At 38.1% G+C, this 26,165-nt stretch overlaps 3 protein-coding genes across 3 annotated transcripts; 1 reads left to right on the top strand and 2 right to left on the bottom strand.

The window, feature by feature from the left end:
• Positions 1–1,335: 1,335 nt before the first annotated feature.
• Positions 1,336–7,004, top strand: LOC145237423 (uncharacterized). The gene is made up of 11 exons (XM_080100276.1): positions 1,336–1,548; positions 1,814–1,959; positions 2,154–2,323; positions 2,492–2,611; positions 2,771–2,815; positions 3,093–3,167; positions 3,520–3,627; positions 4,195–4,293; positions 4,667–4,828; positions 5,128–5,220; positions 6,196–7,004. Exons 1-11 carry the CDS (start codon positions 1,408–1,410, stop codon positions 6,441–6,443), a joined length of 1,407 nt encoding a protein of 468 aa, XP_079956402.1. The 5' UTR covers positions 1,336–1,407; the 3' UTR covers positions 6,444–7,004.
• Positions 7,005–7,086: 82 nt separating this feature from the next.
• Positions 7,087–9,979, bottom strand: LOC145237424 (uncharacterized). The gene is made up of 4 exons (XM_080100277.1): positions 8,847–9,979; positions 8,133–8,542; positions 7,751–7,950; positions 7,087–7,589 (listed from the first exon to the last, which is right to left on the bottom strand). The coding sequence occupies exons 1-4, from the start codon at positions 9,052–9,054 to the stop codon at positions 7,376–7,378; spliced, it is 1,032 nt and encodes a 343-aa protein (XP_079956403.1). The 5' UTR covers positions 9,055–9,979; the 3' UTR covers positions 7,087–7,375.
• A 58-nt stretch (positions 9,980–10,037) lies between these two features.
• Positions 10,038–25,240, bottom strand: LOC145237422 (chromosome-associated kinesin KIF4A-like). The gene is made up of 23 exons (XM_080100275.1): positions 25,076–25,240; positions 24,241–24,355; positions 23,957–24,150; positions 23,785–23,884; positions 23,273–23,417; positions 21,515–21,729; positions 20,624–20,799; positions 19,345–19,524; positions 18,860–19,045; positions 18,649–18,748; positions 18,162–18,274; positions 17,670–17,839; positions 17,166–17,300; positions 16,958–17,078; positions 16,144–16,341; positions 15,019–15,156; positions 14,530–14,739; positions 13,864–14,034; positions 13,276–13,377; positions 12,694–12,837; positions 12,158–12,427; positions 11,034–11,145; positions 10,038–10,511 (listed from the first exon to the last, which is right to left on the bottom strand). Exons 1-23 carry the CDS (start codon positions 25,199–25,201, stop codon positions 10,279–10,281), a joined length of 3,654 nt encoding a protein of 1,217 aa, XP_079956401.1. The 5' UTR covers positions 25,202–25,240; the 3' UTR covers positions 10,038–10,278.
• Positions 25,241–26,165: the final 925 nt, after the last annotated feature.

Genomic DNA, 26,165 nt, shown 5'->3' with positions numbered 1-26,165 from the left:
GTACAAAAAATAGTTGTTGGTTGCTTCAGAATAGACATGACTGAGTAGCCTAGACCCGTATTCATTTCCCCTCCAACAATTGTTTTAAAACTTCGACACAGCTTGCCTCGTAATTTAATTTTTTGACAAAAATCTTTTTACAAATTAAATAATCCATCGAATATTTCTTAGGGATTTGCGCCACACCAACAACTTTAAGTTCCTACAAACGTAGAAAATAAGACGCAATTTTGAAAAAGAAATATATGACTTCGGACAGATAATAGAAAACACACTTTCAGGACAGTTTGACTAAAATGATAAATGTTTACATAGTATGGTAATTAATTACACAACACAAACCTGTTATTTTTCTGTTTGTTTACAGGACATTGCTTTGTATGAGCATTTTAACAAAACGCTTTGGCAACGAGTGGATAGGTACGGACGCGAAAACATGGCGAGGGATGTGCAACGTCTTCGAACTATGAAGAAAAGAAGTGTAGAAAACGAATACTTGACGAGTCGTATAAACAAGTAACCGTTAATAAGGCAATAAGTTATATGAGTGAAAACTCGGGGGGTTGCTTTATGCCATGAGATATTTAAACCAAGTCGTTTTGAAATCAAAACAGTGCTTTTATTTTTTTTCGTATTAGGCTCCAGTTTTCTGTTTTTCACGTAGAATTTTGATTTCGTTGATTAAAAAACAATAGCAAAAGTATCGCACCTGTTGTATATTTTGTTGTATCAAAAATCTATGGAGGAAATAATTAAAGCTTGGATCAAAAAAGCCTATGTTTAATGTAGCGTACATAAGTTGTTTTCTTTCGTAGCTATACTTGGTGAGAACTTTTTTTAATAATATGCCGAAGTTAAACCACAGTTTTGACACAAAACATTGCCATCTCAGGCCTAGGCGCTTTTACTGCAGCTTAAAGTCAAGCTTTTGATAAAGGCGATCTGGGCCAAGTCCACAACACTGCCACAAGCACAACGTCGTTCCTGTAGTTTTTGTAGAGCGTGGCGGGACGCTGTATAGAAGCAAGTGTGCTGGTGCGAGACATTTATTGCCTCTTGGAACAGTAATAATACTCGAAATAAATCATAAAAATTTAAATGCTAAACTCAGCAATCAGCAGCAATATTTTTCTAAGCTAAATTACATCCACTTAACTCAAAGCCTCTTGAAAAGCACACGACGCAAGATTACGATGGTTGGTTACCATTGAAAACAAACAAAAATTTCATCGGATCGCTCATCGGATATCTGTAAAAAAGAAATTGTAGTGAGATGAGATGGGACGCAAAATAAGATTCGTATAAGTTTCTTCAAAGTAATTGTATTGCTATGTGTTTGTTAACTAATTTGTTTTCTCTTTTGTAATAGCGAGTTTGGGGCCGTTGTTATTGATATGTCCAACAAGTATGGAAAATGGCTTGACTTCAAGTAATGGAACAGATGGCGCCCCTGATGACGTTGAAGTTCAGAAACTAAAGGATTTGGTGAAAAAACTCGAAAAGCAAAACGAACACTTGCGAAACAGAACAGGAAGATTAAGTTCTAATGTAATGAACCAATTTTAAAAACAAAAGTTGTTTGTTCTACAGAAGCTGTAATTTACTTTGACATTTTATGTCTCAAGTTTAAACAACTTTTTTTCTTGCATTGTGTGAAAAACATCTGTAAATTTACAACACTGTCATTCCCTAAAACCAAAATGACTTGTTTTGATTTTTCATGATTTTTTGCTAGCAAACTAATTTTTTTCCAAACACAGTTTGTACACTCTTTATTATCTAAAGGAAAGTAATGTGTTTTTATTTTGCACAGGCAAGCAAATTTTCCAAGCCAGCTAACGTTGCTGCGGGGGATGCAGTACAAAACCAAACCAGTGTGACAGATGTAGATGATGTACCTCTTTTTGAGGACAATGATGATTTACTGACCAGTGTTTGTACAGATGATGAATCATCATGGTATGAATTACATCTTTTTGCTTTTTGGCTAAGTTAGTTTACTTGTTTGTTTTTGGCATAGACTGCTACTTTTAAATTTTAACAATGGGTTAGATTGTGCAGTAAATTCGGCAGAAAAATATGCAAGATTGCAGAAGAATACTGTTTTTTCCACTGTAAACAAACTGTTAAAATATTTGTTTGTGGATCTTAAGGCTCTTCATGTCACCAGTTGTTAAATCGAAATCATGCGATTTCTTTGATAATGCTGGTAAGAAGCAATCCCCACAAGATTGGTTGACTGATGAATTGGAACATCCCAAAACACCACAGCTAGCAGCTGCCAAGAAAAACATCTTGTCCAAACTTGAGGGTTCATTGGACAGTAAGCAAAAAAATGGATTACTGTTTGATGTGACTGGTTCATGCTGACGAACTCTGTACCATTTTACAAAACATGTTTTAGGCATTTCATCACTACATTTTGGAAAGTCTTGTATCTAGTTTCAATATTACATAGCAAGAACCTTAGTGCCTGTAACTTGTGTTTCAGTTGACATGCCAGATATCAGCTATCTGCAAAAATCTATTGAGCAGAAGCTAAGTTTTGCTGATGAATACAAACACGAAGATGCTACTGATGTACAAGTTACTGCACGTCTTCAACAAGATGGTGTGTATTTATTATTTTTATTATTGATCACCAGTATGCCTTGTCATATGTGGTGTATGCTTGTGATTAAAAACGGATCAAGAAATTACCACTGTATTTTACTTACACATTTGTTTAGCCTACTACTTTTTTATATATATTCTTAACCTTGACTTTTAGAATTAAGAAAAGGAAGCCCATCATACCCCCGTGAAAACAGCTTTGGTAAGTGTTCTTTTTTTAAAAAAACAAAGCACCGCAAAGCACCGAAAATCACAAGCAACGTTTTTCTACAACCTACTGGAGTAATATTCATTCACATTATCAGATAACAATATAACTATTTCCACCCCAGCTAAAGTATCTACAACTTCTCACACAATAGCATTTCATCTATTCAGTTCCAATTCTTTTGTTGCTGGCTTTCATACCACATACTTTGTTGAGTAAACACGGACTGTGTTTGAATGTGTGGTGAATTCAATATCTCTACTATTGCCAGATGCCTCACCGGTTTCGCACAGACCAAAACATGGCTCAGTAGAAGATGAAACAGAATGGAATTCCTCATCTTCTGGTAACTACACTATGATATTATGTTGCATCAAAAATGGGTTTCGTATCAAGATAAAGCAAATTGGAATGGGAGTGCATCAATTGCTGGGTTTGATCCGGGAACACCCTGTTGGATATATGAAGTGCTCAATTACAACTTTTACAACTAAAACAATTATGCTACAAAAATGCGTCCACACCAACAAAATTTACAATGTAAAATGCCATAGCAAATACTGCCTTTTCAAAATTTAATAATATTTCTCGTTGCAAAAACAATAAGTTTAGTTTAACTGACTGGGCCAGGAACCTTGGCTCTTACACATTACTACAATGTCTTTTTAAATCATTATAAACTGGAATTACATGCACAGGGTCTCCACACCATACACACCACCTTCCTGTTCCAAGTCAGACCATGACTACAGCACATGGCCTCTACCCTTCCGCCTGTGTGGATGAAGAACAAAACACATTAAGAAGTGAGTCTAAATAGTGCATATGCACAGAAAAAAAATTATGTGCACAAAAACAATGTTTTGGTTTTGCTACTGATATTACTGCTACTGTATATATGTTATCATGCTACAACAGTGGTGGCAACCTGTGGTATGTGGAGACTTTTGCCAGTGGCACTCCAATGCAATGAATTGAGGTTGCATTAAGAATCGCTATTAATATTGGGTTGGTTAAATAAGTCTCTTTTACTTGGGCTAAAAGCTATTTATGAAATTACTATTGCTGTATTAAGTTTGTATCAATTCAGGAAGGGGTTATGAAAGAACTTTTTGTAAGAGATTGGCATAACTTTCCAACTAACAAGGTTTTTAAACAGTATCATGTAGTACATAAATAGCTTTGGTTTTGAAACTAAACTTGTGGAAATAACTACTTTAGCTAATCAAAAAATGGGCCTATCTGATGGTCTACCCATTACAAAAAGATTTAGGTGGGACAAAGGGACATGAAAAATTGTTAGGTGGTCTGCAATCTTGAAAAGGTTAAGAACCACTTTGCTACACCTTATCAAATATCATCTTTCTAAATAGGGCCACGTACTCCAACGCGCATGGAAAGGTCACATAATGTGCATGTGGAGAGAAGAGGATCTTCACCTCGTGCTCGAAGTCCTGCCCAGAAGCCTGCAGGTCAGTATTGAACTCATTCAGAAACCTAAAAGTGATTTGGAGATGTGTAAAACATTTTGATGGTTCGTTAATGTTTGTGTTGTCAATATTTACCACAGAAACAAGAGCATCGCCTTGTACAAACTAGTGACAGTGATTGTTAAAGTAAATTCAGTCGAAAAGTCTTGTTAAAGTTACCAGATGTAAGGTAGTATGTGAGACAAATTAACATTTTTCCTGTGCAGGATTTGTATTAAATTGTCATAAGAGAGCAGCTGTATTAAAGTTGCTGGGATTAGAATACCAAAATGATGAAAATGCAAGAAACCTACTTTGCCTTTTACCTGCTAGACTAGTTTTAACAAAATTTCAGAAACCAAATAATTTTTTACAGTGAGAAATAATGTGCGAAGGAGCTTACCTAATCCTACAAGAACGCAAACCCCGACATCCACACGAACAAATTCAAACCTTGTCACAAACTCCCTCCCAGGCGACTTTTCACCCAACAATAGTAGAACTGCCGCTTTGTCTAACGATCACACAACTCCTAGTCGTAAGTTTCTTGTTTGAAGTGGGACAGCTCACGAACCCTTGGGTTTAGATGTTATGGACGTTGCACTCATCTCTGAGTATCATATTTGACACTAGATGCGTTTTTATGAACCCAAAAGATGAACTTAAAGTATGTCCTATGACACTTGAATTTCTATACTTGTGTGCCTTTTTAAGTGGAAACTACAGGACTAAGGAAATTAAGTAACATGGCAACAGATCATATAGGATTTAATCAGTTGATTTCACGAACATCCAACATTTATTTGTGTGTGTTGGTAATGTGTTTCTACTCTTCAGCCAACCAACCTCTTATCAAATCAGCGTTAAGTGCTCCACCATCAAGATTATCAAAACTTGCCACCAAGAGCAACTTGCCCAGTTCACTAAGAGGTATTGCTTTAACCATTGTTTTTATTCCTATAACCCAGTGGTTCTTAACCTGGGGTGAGATAGTTCCAGGGGGTCCACGGAGGGAAATATGTTAAGTATCATTAACCAACAGAAGAATATTTTTAAGTTTCTCAACCGTTTTTACAATCCTGCATACGAGTGTACTCTGTTTATTACACCTTAATAATGCCAAGAACAATTACTTTTTGTGATTGTCTTCCCTATTGTGACATCATAACACACATGGACAATAAACTTAGTAGGACAAGTGATTTGTGAAGTTATATTTACCAGAAATATTATGAATTCGAAGCGTTGGCCACTATTATACAGAAACGTCTTTGATTTTAAAGGACTGTAAGGGCGGATTTAAATGCTTCAAAAGCATGGCAGGGTATAATGGAAGAAGCGTGAAACATAAAAAGACTTATGGTAAATTGCATTGGGGGTCCGCAGACTTACAAAATTCAAAGAGGTCCGTGACTACAAAAAGATTAAGAACCACTGCTATAACCCATCTTTTGTTATTGACCCACTTCTATTAATTTGTTCGAATTGGTATTCAGCATGCATGTCAAAGAAAATCCGCAGTTGTACATTTTGTGATTGGATGATCTTTCAACCGTAGAAATGGTTTGGTCAATAGGACTATAATTGGAGAAAATAACTGTCAGGTTTTACTGTTTGGCATAGTGTTATAGTTATCAGGTTTTGGTTGGTGGAATATATGTCAATCTTTTACATTGCTATAGCCTTTAAGGCCATATAGAAACATACTAATTCAACTGTTTTAAACAAGCGTTTTATTATTTGTTTGATTTATGAAATTGATTTGGGACATACGCAGCTTTTAGATTTGGAAACTAGGACATACTATTATTCGGGTTTCGACCAAAACAATATTTGCATTCTCTCATGTTAAATCCAAACCCTTCTACGACACCATTGCTGGACAGTCTTTCACGTGTTTCGCAGGACGTTCAATTCCAGCGCCACGTTCCAAATCACCGATGACGTCACAACAGCCGGCACGACGCAGCCTTCCGCGGCCGAGCCAGACTTCGACCAGCATGAAGTACATGCAAAGCAGCGGCAGTTCCAGCAAACTGAACACAACTCACACACCATCACCGAAATTAACGCCCCTCGCGAACTCCAGCCCGAACCCCGCCCAAAATACGCCCCCCGCCGATATATGGGCCGATGACGACGAAGTATACTGAACGAAGGTGAAAGGCTTAACTGTGACGTCACGCGTGAATGGAGGAGTCACGTGGGTGAATAATATCGACGACAGCGTCCCAGTGGATTCGCTTGTTGCTGTTTGAGACAAATCATATGTTGTAGAGTCGTTGTACGCGGCTTTGTTTTGTTTTTATCATTGCGCGCCCGTCCGGCATTTGCAACTTCTCTATAACCTGCAGTTTATCGAACAAGCTGCTTCTTGCTTTTGGACATTTTTATACAACAATTAACTAACGTACTGGGATTCTTTGACAAAATCTTTGACAATCGGTACGATGTTGTTTCTGCGGTTCCCGTCCGTTGAGCAGATGTCAAGTTTCGTTGTATGGTTACTGTTATTGCATGGTCACTATTTCTCTTAATTGTCGTATTTGCCTCCATTATTAGTTGCAAACAGTTTTCTGCTCTCGCTATTTCCTTTTAAGTGTTCGGTTTGTCGTTGCCACTTAATCTAGCTGAAGAACCACCATATCCTCGCACATAACTAGACCTTTATTGCTGGTAACAGCATGTTATGAATAAAGTATCAGCTCACGGTATGCATGTCAGAAATGGTTTAGGGTAACTGATCATTGCTGTTATTTTTAACCAACTATTAAGCCAGTAAAGGCATACGCATATTAAAGACTGATAGTGTGACCAAGTATTACGAGACGTACACCTTCACGTTCAGAGCTACAAAACGTGTACCCAACACAATGCTGGTCTATACAGTCTACCACGACAACAACAACACATTACAGTTTTTTGTTGATCACTGGAAATAGTTTGGGGTACAAAAGCGGGTTATGATGATCAGTTTGTTCGTAAGGGCAGATCTGATAGAAAACAAATAATTGTGTAAATTGATGTAGCCATTAAAGTTACAAGAAGCCTGCTATGGTCACTAATTTGAATGCAACGTATTGTTTTACTCAAACTCTTTCATCTCCAGTAAGTCAATGGGTCGTTGCACAATATTTGTGGAACCGAGCAGGGCTGCGACAATCACAAAAGTCACACCCGATGTAATGCAGGCGTAAATGCCGGTCCCAGCAATGAAAAAAGCACCATTTTTGGAGTGGAATTCTTGGTAGGATGGCATCAGAAATAAAAGGTTTGTGTCCAGTGTAAACCACCAACAACTGCAAAAAATCGACGAATTGAGTACAATACACCAAGACTATGTTTATTCACTGTTTGGGACAGATAAAATGTAATATATATTTTGTAAATGCTAACCTACTCATATTTGGTTGTAACCTTGGTGTGCATATTTCTACCAATATTAACAAAAAGGACCAACCTGACCAGCACCAGTATCCCACTAATCATTGACATCGCACTTGCCAATACAGAAAGAACATTCCGACTGTGAAAGTGATGGCGCATTGGATGGGATATGGAACGTTCTCGAATTCGCTTGTCGGCTATAATTGACATCAATGTGACCACGACACACAACCCTCCGGACAGAAGTCCCAGCATCAACATTGTGCGAATGCTCTACATTTAACAGAAAGTTACCGATTGTATGCTTTCAGCAGTACGTTTTTATAGTTTGCTGTGTTTCATAACTTTAAAACTAAGACATGCGAAAGGTATTTAATTTGATATTTTTATCAAACCATTACAATTAAGGGTGGCATTTAAATGAATAAAACTTACAAATAACATAACCAATTTACCAGAAGCAGACAAGAAGTTTTTTCCATCACAATTTTTGTACAATCTTGAATATGTTTCCAGTTGCTGGTCGTGGCAATTTTCTCTCTGCTGTCGTAGAACTGATCAGGCGTGATCACAACAGTCTTCTTCGGCGGTTTCGTAACGTTTCTGCCGCTTTCCTCTAACCCACCAACAGTAGTGGCTTCGCTTTCTCCCGTGTTTTGTGGAGTCGTTATTCCATAGGTTACAGATATGTTCTTCGTATTATAGCGAACTGGCATTGTTTCGAAACGATCAACGCTTATTACAGGCAGGTTGATACATTCTTTCCATAACCCTTTGTGGCCAAGTGTGTGCCAACGCTTGATTAGACGAGTCAATTTGGTTTGATTTGCTGCGTGATGGGAAGTATTTTTCTCAGAAATGATTCCTGTTAACACACATAATTTACACACATAAGTACACAACTAAGAAAATTGAGTAAATTCAAACTGGAGAATGTAAATACATGGATTAAATGGTTAATTTACTGAAGTTTTGATTAATAACTTGACAGGCTTTATCATTTACCACTAAGCTTTACTTGATTGCAAAATAAATGACAAGAATCTTTGCAAAAACTTTATAAAACAGATTTAAAATAAAAGTGGCAACATAATCCCTGAAAAATGTCTGTTAATTTATATTGTCCACAATCATCTAAAAAAGTACGCATAGATTAAAAAATTACTTACCGTAGTGAGAAGTTGTTCCGTTGTCATTCGTTAAAGTCGGATTGGCATAGGTATTCAACTTATGATACGACACGCTAACCTCTTGAAGTCGAACAACACTTCGACACCAATCGGAAATCGCTATTGACGATATACATGCTGCCCAAGCAAACAAAAGCAAAATAAAACCTAGTAACTGGCTGCTGGACACTCGAGATAGATACACCATTGTAGAGTAAAATTTCAGAGAATAAAATCACAATCCTTCAACTCCTTTATCAAGACAGTGAAACAACCCATTTGACTTTTGGCCGCACTGAGGTGAAAAGCTAATTAAGTGGCATTGCATTGGTTGCTAATGAGACGCAGGCAAAAAGCAGATTACCGCAATCAAATGATAGTAATGATCGATCCATACAGTTCTCATGAGAATAGTGTCGCGAGGGGCGTGTTCTTTAACCAATCACTAAGTGAACGCAATTTAATTGACAGCTAGTGTTATGTGCTGTCTAGTAATGTCAAACTCATACTCACCTTCGCTATATTTGTTGTTTGACACCAGAAATGATTTTGTAATTATTGGAGGCTGGACTAAGATGCTTTCGTTATTTGTGAAAGATTGGATCGGTGGTGGAAAAAAATACTGTAGCTACTTTGACATAATGTTTTGAAACTACAAACCCTAACCTATTTCTCTTCAAAAGAGCTGAGTTTAATATCTCTCAGTTAAAATAGATGTGGCAAAAATTACTTTAGTTGCATAGCAACAATGGCATTTGAAGACTGTTCAAATTTTTTCAAACTTCATGTACGAGTGTTTGCAATTATAAAAATGATGTCCCCTCTGTTTTATGTACAGAACCTCCTGGCATAATTTACCGGTCCCCTTGATCCACAAAGTCCAGTATGGCACCATGGGCGCCCGCAGAAAATTTTGCAAGAGGGGGCAAATTTTGGCTGATACTTTACCGCATCAAGAATTTGTTACATATGAAGCCATAAATCGTGTACTTCACAATTGAGTTGACTAAAAGTTAAAGCATTGAACGATGTCACAAATCCCCACGCTGCCAAGTTAATTAGGTTTGCTGCTAAATATGTTAAATTGAGGTACACTGAAATTCCAAGGGGGGGCAAGTGCCCCCTCTTGCCCCTACGTGGCGGCGCCCATGTATGGCACAAACATATCCAATACAAAACTCGTTTGGAACCTTGGGTCGACCGGCAAAAGTGTTTTTTTTGCCAACATTACAAATTTATTGCCACTCTACAAATTACAAGCGACATAAACCGTTACATTAAGTTAACGTTGCTAATGGCAACGAACATTAGATCAGTTAGTTTTGCCAAATTGAAGGAAATGGGAGAATGCCACACAAGTAAGTTTAGCAAAAATAAGCGAAATTGTTAGAGGAACGAGAATCCAGCGATGTTCTGTAATACTCCATAAATTCTATCCCAAAAAGTCCACAGGTTCCAGGAGTCGCCTCTTTCTTTGTTTTGTAGGCGCAACAGAAGGTCGTGGTTTTGAGCCAGACTTTACATCTTCGTCCGTGGACATATCGCTGATGTTCTGCTGACGTTCCTGTAAGGGCGAGTCGAAGTACACTGGTTTGTATTTTTTTACTTCCGCGCTGTTCTTTCCGTTTGGAGCTTTGCTTGGCGATAAAGCAGGACTGTTCTCTGCTGTAAAAATATTTCTCGTTCGGTATATGTTTTTTTTTGTGACAGTACAAAACGGTTTTAACTTTTTTTCAGCAGTTAACATGCAATCTTGTACACCGGCAACGTGCTAAGTTAAAAAAAGGCCTTACAAAAATATTGCTCCGAGAAGAGCAGTGGTTTTCGACTATAAGTTGTAAAAAGTTACCATATGTTCCCCAAGTTATAAAAAAAATGTTGAAAGCAAGTTACATAAGCAAACGAATAATATTGGGGGTCGATGTGATTGGAGGTCACTGTTGCGGAGAGAGGCGTACATAAAGTAAATTACGAAAAGAAAATCATTGGAAGGATAAAGACTCAGTTGGCCCCATATTAAGGCTAAGGCTTTGCGTGTATCCTAAGTCGTTTATCTTGTTCAAAACAAAATTACGCGTGAAGCATATACACAAACGACTTGCAACAAGAACACACACAAACTTAATCTTCAGTAAAACGGTTTACTTTTATTTTTCATTATATATCACAAAAGCCATATCCAAGTACCTGATTCGAAAAGGCCAGTTTTTCTTGCGTAGTATGGAGCAGCCATGTTCTCTGATGTTTCGGCGTCTTCCAGTGTTTTCTCTCCTGTACTGCTTGTAGTTTCGTTGCTGTCCTACAGATAAAATAAATGTTAGCAAAATGCAAAAGCGTTGCCCCCCTCCCAAAAATAAACTTCCCCTTTTATTTAGGGAATAGTGTTTTAAAACATACGATTCGTGCAAACGTTACCCAAAGCTGACAGCAAACATTTTGATCTGAATTAGCTTTTTAATGTTTAAAATGTTGAGAAGACTGAATTTATTCAAAACAAAGTCTCTTGGAAGCATGCTGTATTGTCTGTACCTAACATGCATACACGCTGCAGAACAGAACGCAGTGATAGACCAACCTTAGAATTTCAACGTTGTTTAAAGCAAATTCAATGTTTAAGTTAGTGATGGGACGAGTACCCGGTACCCGGTACCCGGTATCGATGGTATCGAACGATTTCAGTGGTATCGATACTCGTACTACGTATCGAAATATTTTGTCTCAGTTTTCGATACCAACGTGCGAGTACCGAAGGCCGATTTACACCATAAGAATACGGGCAACTTCAATATTTGCTTCGGACAGCACAAAATTAGAAAAAAAAGTTCCGCCAGGTTACGTACATTTTTTTCGCTATCACGTGGTGATTACATTTTTCGGCATGTGCGTGTGCACACCTGTACCCCGGCCATGGCAGATAAATTAGCCAGTGATATACAACTAAGTACAACACTACACTTAAGTACTCGGTATCGAAGGTATATACATGTGGTACTCGTACTCGGTACTCGCTTCAAAATCTGTTATCGTCCCATCACTAGTTTAAGTCCAGGCGCTATTCGAGTGTTAGTGTGATGTGGCGCTGCTTGAGTGAGATCTACTGAGCTAGCAGTATTCTTTAAATATTTTTAGACATGAAGTCAAAAACACTCGAAACGATTTTTTTATTTAACTAATACAGTTAAACCGGATTCAGTTAATCCGGATCTTCTCCTATTTTGGAAATTTTTGGGGGTCCAAACGGATCCAGATTAACCGTGATTTACTGTATAAGCAAATAACGTGTTGTGTTGCATGATTAGTGCAGTACATACCCAGGTTTTATCTTTCGATTCAGAATTACAGCAGCTATCTTTGTCGCAGCCACAGGCGTCGGAACAAATTATTCCAGCTTTGCGGCAAGGACAATGTTTAGTCGAGCAATGTAGCTTGGAACAAAAGCACCCGGTTCTTTTTTTCGTTCGTTTTGGTTTAGGTGTCGGTTCATATTCCGATTCCGACTCAGATTCGTAGTCGGATATTTCTTCGTCATCGTCGTCGCCATCGTCTTCGGTTTCGGATTCGTAGACCCCGTAGTTTCGGGCCTGGAGGAAAACGATTTTATGATGTCTGAGTTAAACTGATATAAATAAACCGGTTCCTCCAAGTTGGTGTTGACTGCAGTGGTGCTATGACAAGTGTAAGGCAGGTATATCAAAAGTGTTAAAACGAAAGGTCCACATTATTAATGTGTATGTGATCAACATGGTAAAGAGGAAACATTTTATTTGACTGAAAAACACCAGTTTGTTGGGTGAAAGGCTGGTGGATTAGGTTTTTTAGTAGGGTAATACGTTGTGTTGTCACCAACCTCAATTTTCGGTTTGGTTGGTTTTTTGAAGGTTGTGTCGAGTGGTTGAAAGAAGGTTTGTTTGTCTCCCGCCTCGCCAATGTACGAATCTCTTCTTGCCATTTCACTCTCCTGCTGTTTACGCATTTCCTCGATAACACTTGCCTATAGATAAAAATAAAACGATTAGCACAGCTTTTAAAAAAAGCAAAAAAAAAAACATGTTTTTACAGTCATGACAAAAAACGATGTTTTCGGGCTGACTTTCACCAACACATACATCTACTACACTGAGATAAACGTCGGGACATTTATTTACGTTGCTGCGTTGTTGTTTTTGCAGGCAGATATACACACATGCAAAGTTGTTAATTCGAGTTCTATAGAAAACGCGAAACACTGTCTGAAGTTGTAGAGTTAACCATAGCAAATATTACAACAAAGTGACATGTTGCACAAGCGGTTTAAATTTAATAAGTTCACACATTTGTTAATTCTTTATTACTAAATTTTAGAAGGTTTGTGAACTAAGTGAGGCATTTGGGACCGCAACCGTTTAGCATGAAGGCCACAAATCTTGCAGGTCCTTGTCACGAAACTCACTTGTATTTTAATTTGCGCCTCCAAGTTTGCCTCACGCTGCGTCGGATTCACCAAAGTTCGATTCGACGACGATTGGTTGAGCTGGCTCGTGAGCAACAACATCTAAAATCAACTGGGTTTGAAAGGAGTTTCAACTCAGCTTATGAGGACAATGAAAAAGATGGCTTTTTATATGTAATCAAATGTTGTAAATTGTATGCCGGTCAGTCGCATGTTACGTTTCAAATGCATCACAATCATGAAGCAAAAATCGTAGTACATGTGCAGTAAACCTCGGCCCGGATTCGGTTAATTCGGATCTTCGCCTAATTTAGACAAACTTGAGATATACATGATTTTTAATGCAGTAAGGCTTTAAGTAATCGACATCGGTCCATCTGGAACCTCGCCACATCAGAAATTTGTTTTTAGCCCAAACGGCTCCGGATTAACGGAGGTTTACTGAATACGATTTGTCTATGATAAAGAAAAGTTCATTTTTCGCATACATTTTTCGATTTGCTTTTGCGACATAAAGCAATCATAAAAAGTTTCCAGAACACAAAATTAACATTTTTAAAACAATTCGCATATATATATCCTTCCTACTTGTTCGTGATATGTGGTCTCAAGGGCAGTAATACTGTGTTCCTGGTCTCGTTTATTTTGCTCTATCTCGTTCTCCAACTCCCTGCATACAGCGCGCGCTTTATTGCCTTCCTCTATCGCACGTTTTTTCGCCTCCAAACATTCTTCCTCGGACATACGCGAAGCAACAATCTGTGAGTACAAGTATGTTATCACAGAAGTACTTTTTCCTACATTTCCCAATTAATTCTGAACATCTTCCCCTAACAAATTTAGGTACATGAAAGCAAAAATTTGACAAATACTACATTCGGTTGTGGGAAATTGGGACAAACGATTTTTGAAATCTTTTACGAGCTTAAGCGAGCAGTCGCCAGTCCCGCCGTGTTTTTAAATAACATTTACCACTTGGATATTTTTAATAAAGTGGTAACAAAACAAGTTTGTCAGAGGAAAAAAATACCAACTCTATATTACTTCTATGTTCTTATTTACACATTTGTTTTATTTACACATTTTACCTACATTGCACATATTATAACCACTTTTGAAAACACTCGATAACAAATCACGTTAAACATTTTTTTCAACAGGCCAAATTTGGTTTTCAATAGTTTTGTTTTTAAATGTGATAAACATAATAAAAAGGTCTCAAACCCAAAGTTTTAGAACGCCACGATCTCTCACCAATCCAAAAAGGTGTTTCATAATCGCTCTGGCCTCAGCGATGCTGGTGATTTGAACCCATCGCGTCTGTTGTCGTGTTCGCGCGTCTTTCGCATCGCTTAGCTTGCTTTTTAGATCTTTTACTTGTGCTTCTTTGAGCTCCACTTCGTCTTCAAGCTCCCGTTTTCGCCTCACAAGATCGTCGGCATCCGACTTCACGAACGTTCGTCTCTGCAAAGTGGTAATGGTTAGGGATGGGTCGAACCGAGCCAAAACCCGAGTACTCGGTACCGAGTTAATGCCGACCTTGAAAGAAGTATTTAAGAAAATATGCTTTGAACGATCTCAGCACGTGTGATATCGAGAATCGCGGAAATAAAACGCGCGTTTTTTATTAGTTGCGGTTGTTACTCAAAACAACGTAGGTGCTAGTGTCTTTCACAAAGTTGAACGAAGTCACATTACCACTATTTCATTTGCTCATACACCGAAAAACAGTACACTGCTTACCCGCTTGCTTGGTGAATCACTATTTTCCATGTTCTGTAAATCCTCTTGCAGAACTTTTAGATCTTCTTCCAATCCTTCCAAGTGTCTTTTAGCTTCTTTCGACCGAACTGCAATCTCGATATCTTCCTCCAACCAAAACTGTATGCGAAATATGATGTGATCAACTGGTTGTAAAAATCCAACAAACCATGCAGTTGAGGTTTTTAACTATGTGTTGGATTTACCATGACACATTGTACACTGACAGTTTAAGTGGTATGGCATTTGTAGATAGGAAACACAATAAGCAGACTTTACAAATTTCGATTCCTGTTTAACGCAATTCCAAACTGCCAAGCTCTGTTGCAATTAACCGGAATTCCCCTTTTTTCGGAACTTTATAAACAGTACACAGAAGTAAATTTCAAGTTTACACACAATACCCGTGCAATGACACTTATCTACTGCCACAAAAACGCTTATATCTATTTAGTTTTTTTTTTGCAAAGGTTAAAAATTGCCGAGGCCCTGTCACTACTGTCAGCAAGTGCAACATGTCCCAGTTAGCTGATGGGTAGGACTGCGGTCTACAATGTGTGACACGAAAACCGCACATGCATTTGGAGTAGTGATGGGACGATACCAGATTTTGAAGCGAGTACCGATACCGAGTACGAGTACCACATGTATATACCTTCGATACCGAGTACGATTACCGAGTACGATTACCGAGTACGATTACCGAGTACTTAAGTGTAGTGTTGTACTTAGTTGTATATCACTAGCTAATTTATCTGCCATGCTCGGGGTAAAGGCGTGCGCACACACATGCCGAAAAATGTAATCACCACGTGATAGCGAAAAAGGCGTACGTAAACTGGCGGGACTTTTTTCCAATTTTGTACTGTCCGAAGCAAATATTGGCCAAAAGTTGCCCGTATTCTTATGGTGTAAATCGGCCTTCGGTACTCGCACGTTGGTATCGAAAACTGAGACAAAATATTTCGATACCGAGTACGAGTATCGATACCACTGAAATCGTTCGATACCATCGATACCGAGTACCGGGTACCGGGTACTTGTCCCATCACTAATTTGGAGCATTGCCTTAAAAAAACTACTGGTGTCATTGTTCTGCCAACTTACGCGCATTTTAGTGTTGGCGCTATCCAAGGTTCTCGATTGTGACTGTTGACGCTTTGCGGCTGCCATTTTCTGTTTGCTCAAAGCTTCCTTTAGTCTTCGATTGGATGCCGCAGCTTCCTCGGTCTTGCGACGCAGGACATTCTTTTGCTTGACAAAATCTCGTTCCAACTTCACAATTTCATATTGGCGCTTACGATCCTGTATAATATTATCATAGATGGTCAATACTAATAGTCATTCTTTCAAAACATGCCTAAAACTTCAACAAGTATGCACAACACAAATCTATGCCCCTGTCCACATGCATATAAAACCCTGTATACTGGCAGCCATGTATCAATAAATGATTTTTCACACTACAGCACATGCAGTATAGAAAAGTTGTATTCTCTTGGTCAACGATTACCATTGGTAAACCTTTGCTAAAAACACGAGTCGGGCGTGATTAAACGGTGCAACAATGTTCAACCAGACTTGTAGAGTCTTAATGAAATAAAATAACTTGACTATTACGCAAACCCTACTGTTGAATGATGGTCATGCCCAGGTTTTTTTTTAAGGTTTGGTTTGGGTGACCGCTAAGTAGTTTTAAGAGACCGCAAGTGTTTCATTTAAATACCAAAAAATAGCCATATTTGCTTAAATAGCCATTTTGGGAAACCGCTGGAGAAATTTGGGGGACCGAAAAAACACTTTAAAAAAAACACTGGTCATGCCGGTGCAAAAGCTTATACTGTTGACCTTAGTTTACTGTGCAGTTGTGCAACACAAAAATGAGACAGCTTTACGTGAAATTCACAAAGATGGTAATCACCTTCTCCTTGAGTTGTTTCACTTCCCGCTCCTTCTCTTTTTTCATTGCAAGAAACTTTTGATTTTCCTCTTTTATCTGTCGCATCAGTTTTACTCTGCTACTTTTGATCGCTTGGATCTCGCTGTAAAACAAAAAGACAAGTTCAAGGCAAAACTAATTTGTTTTTGCGGGTTCCAAAACCCAAGTAGTTTTTACAGATTTTGCTTACCCGTTGAGTTTTGTGATTTTCTGGTCGCCTTGTGCTTTCAACTTGGAAACTTTTTCCTTCTCTTTCTTCTCCCGTTTCAATTCCTTGATTTGCGTCTCGAGCTCAAGCAATCGCCGTCTTCGTTGTTCGCTAATTCTGCACGGAAACGCAATGTCACAAATTAATAAAACATAACATATATTTGTTAAGTTAAACATAAATTCATAACTGGGATCAGCCTTGACGCATTCGTGCTGACCAGCGATCATGGTACACTTATTTCGAAATCGTTGTGTGTCAGGCCCAGCAGACCACTAAGCATTCCCATATGGCAAGGCAAGAAAAATCTAGCCTTCAGTGAGGTTCGAACCCATGACACAAGCCTTTCCAGGCCTAACGCTGTACCAACTGAGCTACACTTTTTTAACATTGCTTTGTATTTTTTTACACTTGTCAGCTAAGTGTAAGATGAAAGTGAAACTATAGTTAAGTGATACAGGCCAATAGATTCTTTATTCTACTCACGTTCGATTCTCGTTGTTTTTTACCGCGACTTCAAGAGCGGTAGCAAGCGCGTCCTTTTCCTTCTGCAAACTGTCGATCTGTTTGTCCAGTTTCAAAAGTTTATCTTCGTATTGCGACTTCAACACTCCCATGTCTTCACCACCTGCACACATTCGTTTCGCCAGCTCCTCCTGTCGAACAGCAAACCAAAATTTGTTTCGAATTCGTTTGGTTGAACCAGCGATTTTGACAAAGATTTAACTTTAGCCAAAAAGTTTGTTTTGATTCGGCCGAAACCAAATCTTTTACACACAAAAACAACCTTCTGTAACACCAAAATAAAGGCCTAGCCTTATTTCTAAATGCCATTGCTGAGACAAAGTATCTATTTAGCGCACAAAATGCGTATTTCTCGGCTAATTTATAATCGCAGAACATTAGATTTTGGTCCGAGCCCAATTAAGGCGAATCGGGTATGACTATAGTTTAAACTGGCGGTCAAATCTGGTATACCTTCATAGCGAGTGCTTTACTTAACTCCTGTAGCTGGTTGGACAACTTAGCAGTCCGAAGGATGTGTTCTGCTTTCAGACTTGTGTCCATTCCGGTCTCATCTGCCATTGAATCTGCAAGAGGCATGTTAAGCACTTAATTTTTTACTCCTTTTTGCTGGCACGTTTTACAATATGCTGGTACATGTAATGTGCATTTTTTTTCTTTGGCACGATAAGTGGCACAAGGTGTATGCATGTTTAAAATTGGGCGCTAACCGGCCTGAACTTGGATGTGCAAGTTCGAAATCCGACCTGAACCACCTTTCATTATAAACAGCATAGTTAAAACTAGGCCGGAAAGTCGGTAAAATTACAGCACAAATGGTGTGAATTCAGATCCGAATCAAGCCAGCCATGCTCAAGCACGAGTAAGGCCTGAAGAGCGCGATCGATTTCAACTCTGAAGTGGCGTGCGAAGCGTTCAAAAATTCCATGATATTACTTACTGTTGGCACTGGCTCCCTCTTCAGAATCGCGCCTTGTCGCATGTAAAACAGTGGTCAAGTTGGTGATAATATTTCCCGGGGAGTCTTCGTTGCCATTGACCTGATGAAACATGACTGCACTTGTCAGAAAAGGTATAACACGCCATGTAAACTTTTTTACACTTTTTAATGCCTATTTTTTTGTATAACACACAGATTGACAACACCAAACCTGAACATCAAGCAATTTCTTATGCAGGTTGCGAAGGTTGTGGATGCATTCACGTTGTTCCTCTTCTGAGATCGCTTCCTCGGCAAGAGATAAGTCGTGTGGATCGTTCGCCACCTTTTCGGCTTCCGTACGCAGCTCAACCAATTTGCCCTGGAGCTCTTCGCATACCAGGTCCGTAGTAATGGCCTACGTATATAGCAATGACTGTAAACTTGATCTAAGCTGTTCAGAAGTCCTCAATTTAAGATCAAATCAAAAGCTATGTTTTTAAATAGGAATTTAATTTTTAAATAGGAATTTATATGCATAAATACATGTGATTTCAGTTTTTTTGTGTGAGTAAAACCGATGAAAAAGGTGGAGGTGTGATTTGAATTTAAGCTTTTTTCATTTTTAGGCCTTCAGAACAAAACAATGGGCTATTCGGGTCCAGGACTTATGTAAAAGCTCGATCTGGTATACTTTTCTCACTCTTCCACATTTACCTTCTCACACATCTCCGTGTTACTGTCCACAAGTTTTTGCATCTCTGATACGAGCTGGCGATTCTCTTCCTCCAGACTGTTGAGTTTCTCTCGATCAGCAAACGACTCCCGCGGTGTGCTTGTTTCACTGAATGTTGTGCTGGCACCACTTTGAAGAAGTTTAAGTCGAAGTTGTTGTACCTGAAAACAAAAACATCAAGTGAACTTTAACCTTACAGAGCTCTTCTGGCAATTGCATTTTTGTACAGGTACAGGTTCATCGGGGCAAATAACACTAAATGCGCGTATTACATAGTGCACGATAAACAAAGTAAAAAAATAATAATGAAGTAAGGGTTGTCTTAGGTATACCTTGTTTCTTAATACTAACGTTTTAATAATTAGTCACTGATACTGATTTTTAAGATATCCGTACAAGTGCCAACGATATTTCAAAGCAGTGTTTCTCAACTACTTTGAGTATCGGACAATTTTTGACTCGGTATATTATAGGTATCAGCGAACTCAAAAAAATTGTATTGCAATATGGCAGTGGTTCTCAAAGTATGGGTCGCGACCCAAACATGGGTCGCGCAGGGTCCAAAAATGGGTCGTGCTATGGTGATTCAGTTCTGCCCAAACAAACTATTACTGCATTCAGTAAACACAAACGAATTTACTTAATGCAGAAATAAAGTCGCCTCACTCGACTACGTTGTACAGTAAAACCAATTATTACAACATACAGACAATAGCTTTCTAATTTTATTGTTACGCACATGGCGATTGTAACGTCATAGCACGGGAAATAATAGGACAAGTTAATCTTGCATAACTGAACGGGAGATGTAACAGTTAGCGTTAAAGGATGTGTAAGTATTCGTAGAAGGAAACATTTTTAGATTTGGGATTCACTTCTATCAGTGATCATGGCGCTGCAAACCCACAATGTGTGTTATGCAATTGTCGAACGAATCGGCTTCGACCTCATTAAGCCTGCCGCCATTTTGACATGCTGGGCAGACTCCTATGCGGCGGCGAAAATTGCAGTCCGTCTCGTTAATACATTTTTTGATGTTTGAAGCTTGGGTCGTGAGATGTTCATAAAACCCAGATTTGGGTCGCGGTCAAAAAAGTTTGAGAACCACTGCAATATGGTGTAAAACAGCAAGAATCTGTTTATAAATTTTATCAGGTAAACTTTGCCAGCGATAACAACTGTTAGTGTTATCAGATGCCTTTAATTTTACCACAACGACAAAGGCCTTTCGGTCTATATTTTATAAATGAGGATTTTTACCTCTTTGCGAAGCGACACCAGTTCAGCGGTTTGCGGGTCGCGATTCACCATTGGTTTGTTCTTAATCTTTCGCGCTCGGTCAGCATAACGAAGTGTGTTGATCGTTTCTTCCACATTGCAGTCGGCAGGACTCACACAAGCGATCATAACTGTCAGGCTGTTACCACCGAGGGAATCTGTGAGAAAAATACAACAAGCAAATACTTATGATACAGATTGTCGGCAAAAAGTTGCAGGCGGGGCTAAAATTGGGGCCCTAACCCGGTCAGAATCCGAAGTACAACCTGGAAACGTACGTTTTTATAATCAAAGCCTGAAACAGTCCCGAAAGTTGGTGAAAAAATGCCAAGTCTAAATTCAGGCCCGAATCAAGCCTTTTTTATTTCAATTCTTGTCCGAACCTTACTCGAAAAGCCCGACCCGACTTATAATTTTCATTCTTTTTATAGGCTGTCGATAGTACTGAAGGAGTTAGTAAGGTTCACACAGATTGTCGTCTATTTAACGATAACAATGAAATAAGTATTTTTTTTTCAATTCCGAAGGCACCATTGTTTCGTATTATTGGAGGTGACTTAAGTTACTCTTTTGGTGCCGTACATGTTAATCTACCTCAAGCAAACTAAGTTTACGTTGTGATTCAAATGTTCTCACTAAAATGTGCGAGGGTAACAAAAAACTTTTCTTTAGGGTAAAGACGGAATCGGCAAATTAGTGTAGAATAAGTCGGTATCAGTAAATCTGCAACCGAACTCACGACCCTGTTTATCAACATACCTTCTCGCATGAGTTGCATCTCACATACGAGCTTCACGTTGTGATGCAAATATATACTTACATTTTCTTTCCGACATAGACTTTGGCTAACTAATAAAAAAATAAGACATTCACCTTGAAGAATACGCGTTAGTTTGGAATCCCTGTATGGAATGTGTTGATCAGCATTTCGCCTTTCACCCAAGGCACTTATGACATTGCCCAAAGCCAGAAGACCAGCGTTTATCTTGATTCCCTCCTGTAGGCGCTCACCCTGGGCTTTGGTGCGTTTTTGTCTTTCTGAACCGGCCAAGTCCACCAAGTGAAACTTTGAACATGTGTATTCATCTCTGCAAAGATGCAACAAATAAACAATAAATATCAAAGGATTAGGACGAAAAAGGGAAGCTATTTTAACTAGAAGGGTGGCTCAGCACATTTTGTCGTTGCATTTACACTATAACCTGTTTTAAAACATAAATATATTTCCTATGCTTATTTTGTATTGGGTCCCATATTAGCCATCGTCTTTTACAACCTTAGTTGTTTCTGCAGGCAGAAACTCATGGGTCACCACACATGTAAAGTTAAAAATAGTGCATTTCAAGAGACAACCATAGTCCACATGCTACCCAAATTTTAGCCAATAGCCAATTCGAAAAAGTCTGTCGACGGGCATTTCGCCCGACAATAGTTATTTTGGATCAGGCATCGACACCTATAAATGGCATACTCCAAATTTCAGCCAATTCTGACACTCATAGGCGTCGAGTTTTACAAAAATGCAAGGTGGCGGACGTAAATTATGGCGTCACATAAAGTGACGTCACCAATGCGTACAACCACACGAGCTCCAATTAAAAAATAGAATGCAACGTTCGTCAAAAAATTTTGAAATAATATTCATTTGAAACACTTTGCTTTAACGTTATTTTTGGTTCAGCAACGTTTCGTCAAGTTGTTGCTCTCGTATCACCAAAATAACTATTTATAACAGTACAATAGGATTGTACACAATAATGGCCATACATTCAATGCCAACAATTGTGTGTTTGACGTCATAAACGAGACACTAACCAAAACAGGTTGCAGTTTCGGCAGTACGCTTGTTTAAAAGCCAAAATGCTCCCTGAATTTGCGATGTTTCGTACGATACCGCTACAAACAAATCAAAATATCCGCGGTGGCCGCCACCGTGCTTTACAAATCCAAGGTGGCGACGCCACCCGCCACCGCCCACTGGGCGCCTATGCTGACACTGTTTACAAACTCACCCATTTTAGGGGGCTAGCAGGATAAATACTGGGGTTATCAACAAAAACAAAGTGGGATGCATATCTACATACCTATATCTACCATATGTGTAAGTTTCAGCCAAATTAATCAAACATTTGATGGCAAAACAAGTCGGACAAATTTTGGGAAGAAAAATACCCATTTTAGGGGGCTAGCGGGGTAAATACTGGGATTATACTGGGATCAACAAAACCAAAGTGGTATGCACATCTACCATCTGTGTAAATTTCATCCAAGTCCATCAAACATTTGATGGAAAAATGAGTTGGACAAACTTTGGGAAGAAAACAAACAAAGAAAAACAGAGAAAAAAAACAAATTCGAGTAAAATCAATATGTGTCCCCTTCAGGGAAGGGGACCCATAATTAAGATGCAACAGTTTAAATGCAATTCAATAAGTGGTGTTAAATCTCAAACTTACTGCTGTACTTCAGATATAAATGGCATAACAAGTGAAATAAAACTAAAACAGACTAGTAAGATAGAGTATGCAAATATGATAAGTATTCCATTAAAAAAATATTTTTTTTCACTCAAGGATGTCCTTAAACCATCATCAGTTTAAAACCACTATTTTGTTTAATTTTAATACTTACAAATCTTCTAAACTGATTGTAAAAATTGCATGGGAACGAGATGATGTTGCATTCATTGCAGTGGAACCAGTTGACCGGATGGAGTTACCTTGTTCCATGAACTCAAGAGTTTCACATGGACTGGAAACTGTTACTTCTGTTAGACCTGTAAACAAATTAAACATTGAGTTACAGTCAAAAAACGTTTGTTTTATCAATTATCATTAGTAACAATTTGTCCAAGAAATTTAGGCTATTTTAATTTCAAGACTATTTCTCGCAGTTACATTGCTTTGGGGGGATAGGGCTCGAAAGTGGTATCATTTTGCCTCACATCTCTCTGGACATGTTATTTCTCTGTGTGGATAAAAAAAAAAAACGAAATGCTTTACATTACAGTTAAACCCTATTGCAAGTATTTTTAGTTCTGTGACAGAAAAAGTTTATAAGTACTGCTTTAAAGAGTTATCAGCTAGAAATAATTTAATTATGTATGTGATGGCTTTTTTCGTTCGTGCAAAAGCGAAACAAACCTGCTATTCTAATTGACCCATCAGGGTTTTCTCGAATGGCCAAATTTGATTGACGATTTTGTTCTGGTGCAAGAAGGTCTTTTAACTCTTCTTTGTAAATCTAATTACAAAAACAACACAAAACAATAAGACACCATTCCACAGACATTCACAGTGATCTATTTAAAATTACCTCAACATAAGAAACTTTGATACAAAATTTAAACTTAGAACGACTTTCTATTCCATTAAATAGGTCATTTATGACCCTTGGAATAACGCCAACTCCTTCATCAGAAGCAGACTGTGACACACAGTGGGCAGATCCCATTGAGTAAGTTTTCCCACTACCAGTTTGACCATACGCGATTACCGTCCCATTGAATCCTAAATAAATCACGTTCATTATAATAAGTATTGAGTAAATAAGTATTAACAATTGGTTTCATACAAAAATAAACAAATACTCAACAATACCTTTAAATATTCCATCAATCAAAGGGGCAACACTGGTCTTGTATACTATTCCCTGACTAATTGTGGAATCAAATACATAGTCAAAGGTAAATGCTCTGTTTCTGTTGACAACTACCTACAAAAAACCCAAAAGATCGTGCTTATTCGGCACTATGAAGTATGTGAAAAAGACAGTAAAATTTGAGTATGGTGTCCTAAAAGTAGTGAACTGAAGCCAAGAACTATGTGCAAAACATCTGCCTATCGACAGTTCCTTGATTCAACACTTTAATGTCACTCATTTGAAGCTGGGGTTTGAATTTTTGAAACAAGCACCTTACAGTAAATTTAGTGCTGCTAACTATACCTAAATTTCAAGTCATTTGTTTTACTGTCAAAAATTCGTTCACTGTTTCTTTCCATGTAGGCAGTTAAATTTTGTGTTTATTACTAGATTTGATATTTTGACACTTGTAGATCAAAAGTTTAAAAAATTAATTTTTTAAAAAATGTTTCATTACTTTAACTGAACTTTGGAACACTATATACGGATCTGTTCATAAGTTTAATGGTAAAAATAACGGCCCAAATAGACGTAAAAAGCGACATGCTTTATTGTTCAACCGTTTCGGCAAATGCTCATGCCATCATCAGTGAAACGTTTGAACAATAAAGCATGTCGCTTTTTACGTCTATTTGGGCCGTTATTTTTACCATTAACTGAACTTGTAACCCAAAAAATTTTAAGACAAACAGTAATTATAATTATATAAGAACACTATTGAAAATAAAACAAAATTACAATACTAAGCATTGAAATAACAGCAAAAATGTTAAAGTGCAGCAAATAAATCACCTGCTGTGCTTCTTGCACGAATGTTAGGCATTCCTTTGCGCCTTCATTAAGTTCATATGGAAGCAGTGGGCGAGTGCGCAAAGCAACGCGAACAGGAATTGCTTTTCCAGCTGTAAACTCAGACATTACACCTACTGTTGTTTCTTCTGCAAAAAATGTTATAAATTTTATGTACCGCCAATAAAAGTGACAGAAAAATAAATACTACACAAACAATGAAACAATACACTTCGAAAATGCATGACATTCCTATCGAGCACATTTGCTAAGTTTTCAAAACAATACATTACCAGTTCAAGATTGGCGCTTCAAAAGTCGAGCCAAAATATGCGTCATCAAATATTCACTGAAGCGTGAACAGTTTTCCTGTTTTTATATTTTCAGTGGGGAACAACCTTGATTTAAGTTAGGCCGGCCTACCATATGTCCCCTTTTTGGAGGACATGTCCTCCTTTTTAACAAAAACCAAGAGGACCTCCGAGAACAAGAAAAAATGCCCAAATGTCCTCCTTTTGAAGGAATTTCTGATTTATCAAATACATATGTGACAATTGTGCTATTCAAAACAGCAAAATATAGATCTTCAGCATATTTTTTTAAAGAATACAGGTTTTTCTTTTTAAAAATACAAGCTTATTTTAATGTTGTGGTGTGATAAACGCCAAACTTTATCCAAACTATATTGTATATCATTTAATTTCTGAAGCTTTTATTTTTTAGGGGGCCTTAAATTGTTTTTTTATGTTCTTTTTAACAATGTGTCCTCCTTTTTGGGCATGGAAATATGGTAGGCCTATTTAAGTGCGACTGACGATTAGCGTCAATTTGATTTTTTATTTTCAAAAACAGTCCTTGAAATTTCGTCAAGTTTAAAAATTTTCACGACAGGCGACAATACATGGTCGGTCAGTTAATGAATGTGTGCTGCCCCCTAACATTCCAGTCACGAATATAACCAAAGTCAGTCACGCTCAAATCTCAATTATCAACAAACAATACCAAGGCTTTGACGTTATATGATTACCGAAAATGTAAAAGATGGGATATCGCATACCGGCCACAACGGTTGTTAAGACACGTTTCGCTCAGT

This window comes from Phallusia mammillata, chromosome 7, assembly GCF_965637545.1.
Source record: "Phallusia mammillata chromosome 7, kaPhaMamm4.hap1.1, whole genome shotgun sequence".
Lineage (NCBI taxonomy): Eukaryota > Metazoa > Chordata > Ascidiacea > Phlebobranchia > Ascidiidae > Phallusia > Phallusia mammillata.
Note: the sequence above shows the minus strand (reverse complement) of the source record. Positions and strands in the feature narration are given on the sequence as shown.

Excerpts from the sequence above, each read along its gene's own strand:
- LOC145237423 (XM_080100276.1), top strand. The coding sequence starts at position 1,408 with ATGGAAAATGGCTTGACTTCAAGTAATGGAACAGATGGCGCCCCTGAT. Across the intron at positions 1,549-1,813 it reads CAGGAAGATTAAGTTCTAAT|GCAAGCAAATTTTCCAAGCC; the intron begins GTAATGAACCAA and ends TATTTTGCACAG. Across the intron at positions 2,612-2,770 it reads TGCACGTCTTCAACAAGATG|AATTAAGAAAAGGAAGCCCA; the intron begins GTGTGTATTTAT and ends CTTGACTTTTAG.
- LOC145237424 (XM_080100277.1), bottom strand. The coding sequence starts at position 9,054 with ATGGTGTATCTATCTCGAGTGTCCAGCAGCCAGTTACTAGGTTTTATT. Across the intron at positions 8,543-8,846 it reads CGGAACAACTTCTCACTACG|GAATCATTTCTGAGAAAAAT; the intron begins GTAAGTAATTTT and ends GTGTGTTAACAG. Across the intron at positions 7,590-7,750 it reads GGGATACTGGTGCTGGTCAG|TTGTTGGTGGTTTACACTGG; the intron begins GTTGGTCCTTTT and ends GATTTTTTGCAG.
- LOC145237422 (XM_080100275.1), bottom strand. The coding sequence starts at position 25,201 with ATGTCTGAGTTTACAGCTGGAAAAGCAATTCCTGTTCGCGTTGCTTTG. Across the intron at positions 24,151-24,240 it reads GATTGATGGAATATTTAAAG|GATTCAATGGGACGGTAATC; the intron begins GTATTGTTGAGT and ends TGATTTATTTAG. Across the intron at positions 13,378-13,863 it reads AGACCACATATCACGAACAA|ATGTTGTTGCTCACGAGCCA; the intron begins GTAGGAAGGATA and ends AGTTGATTTTAG.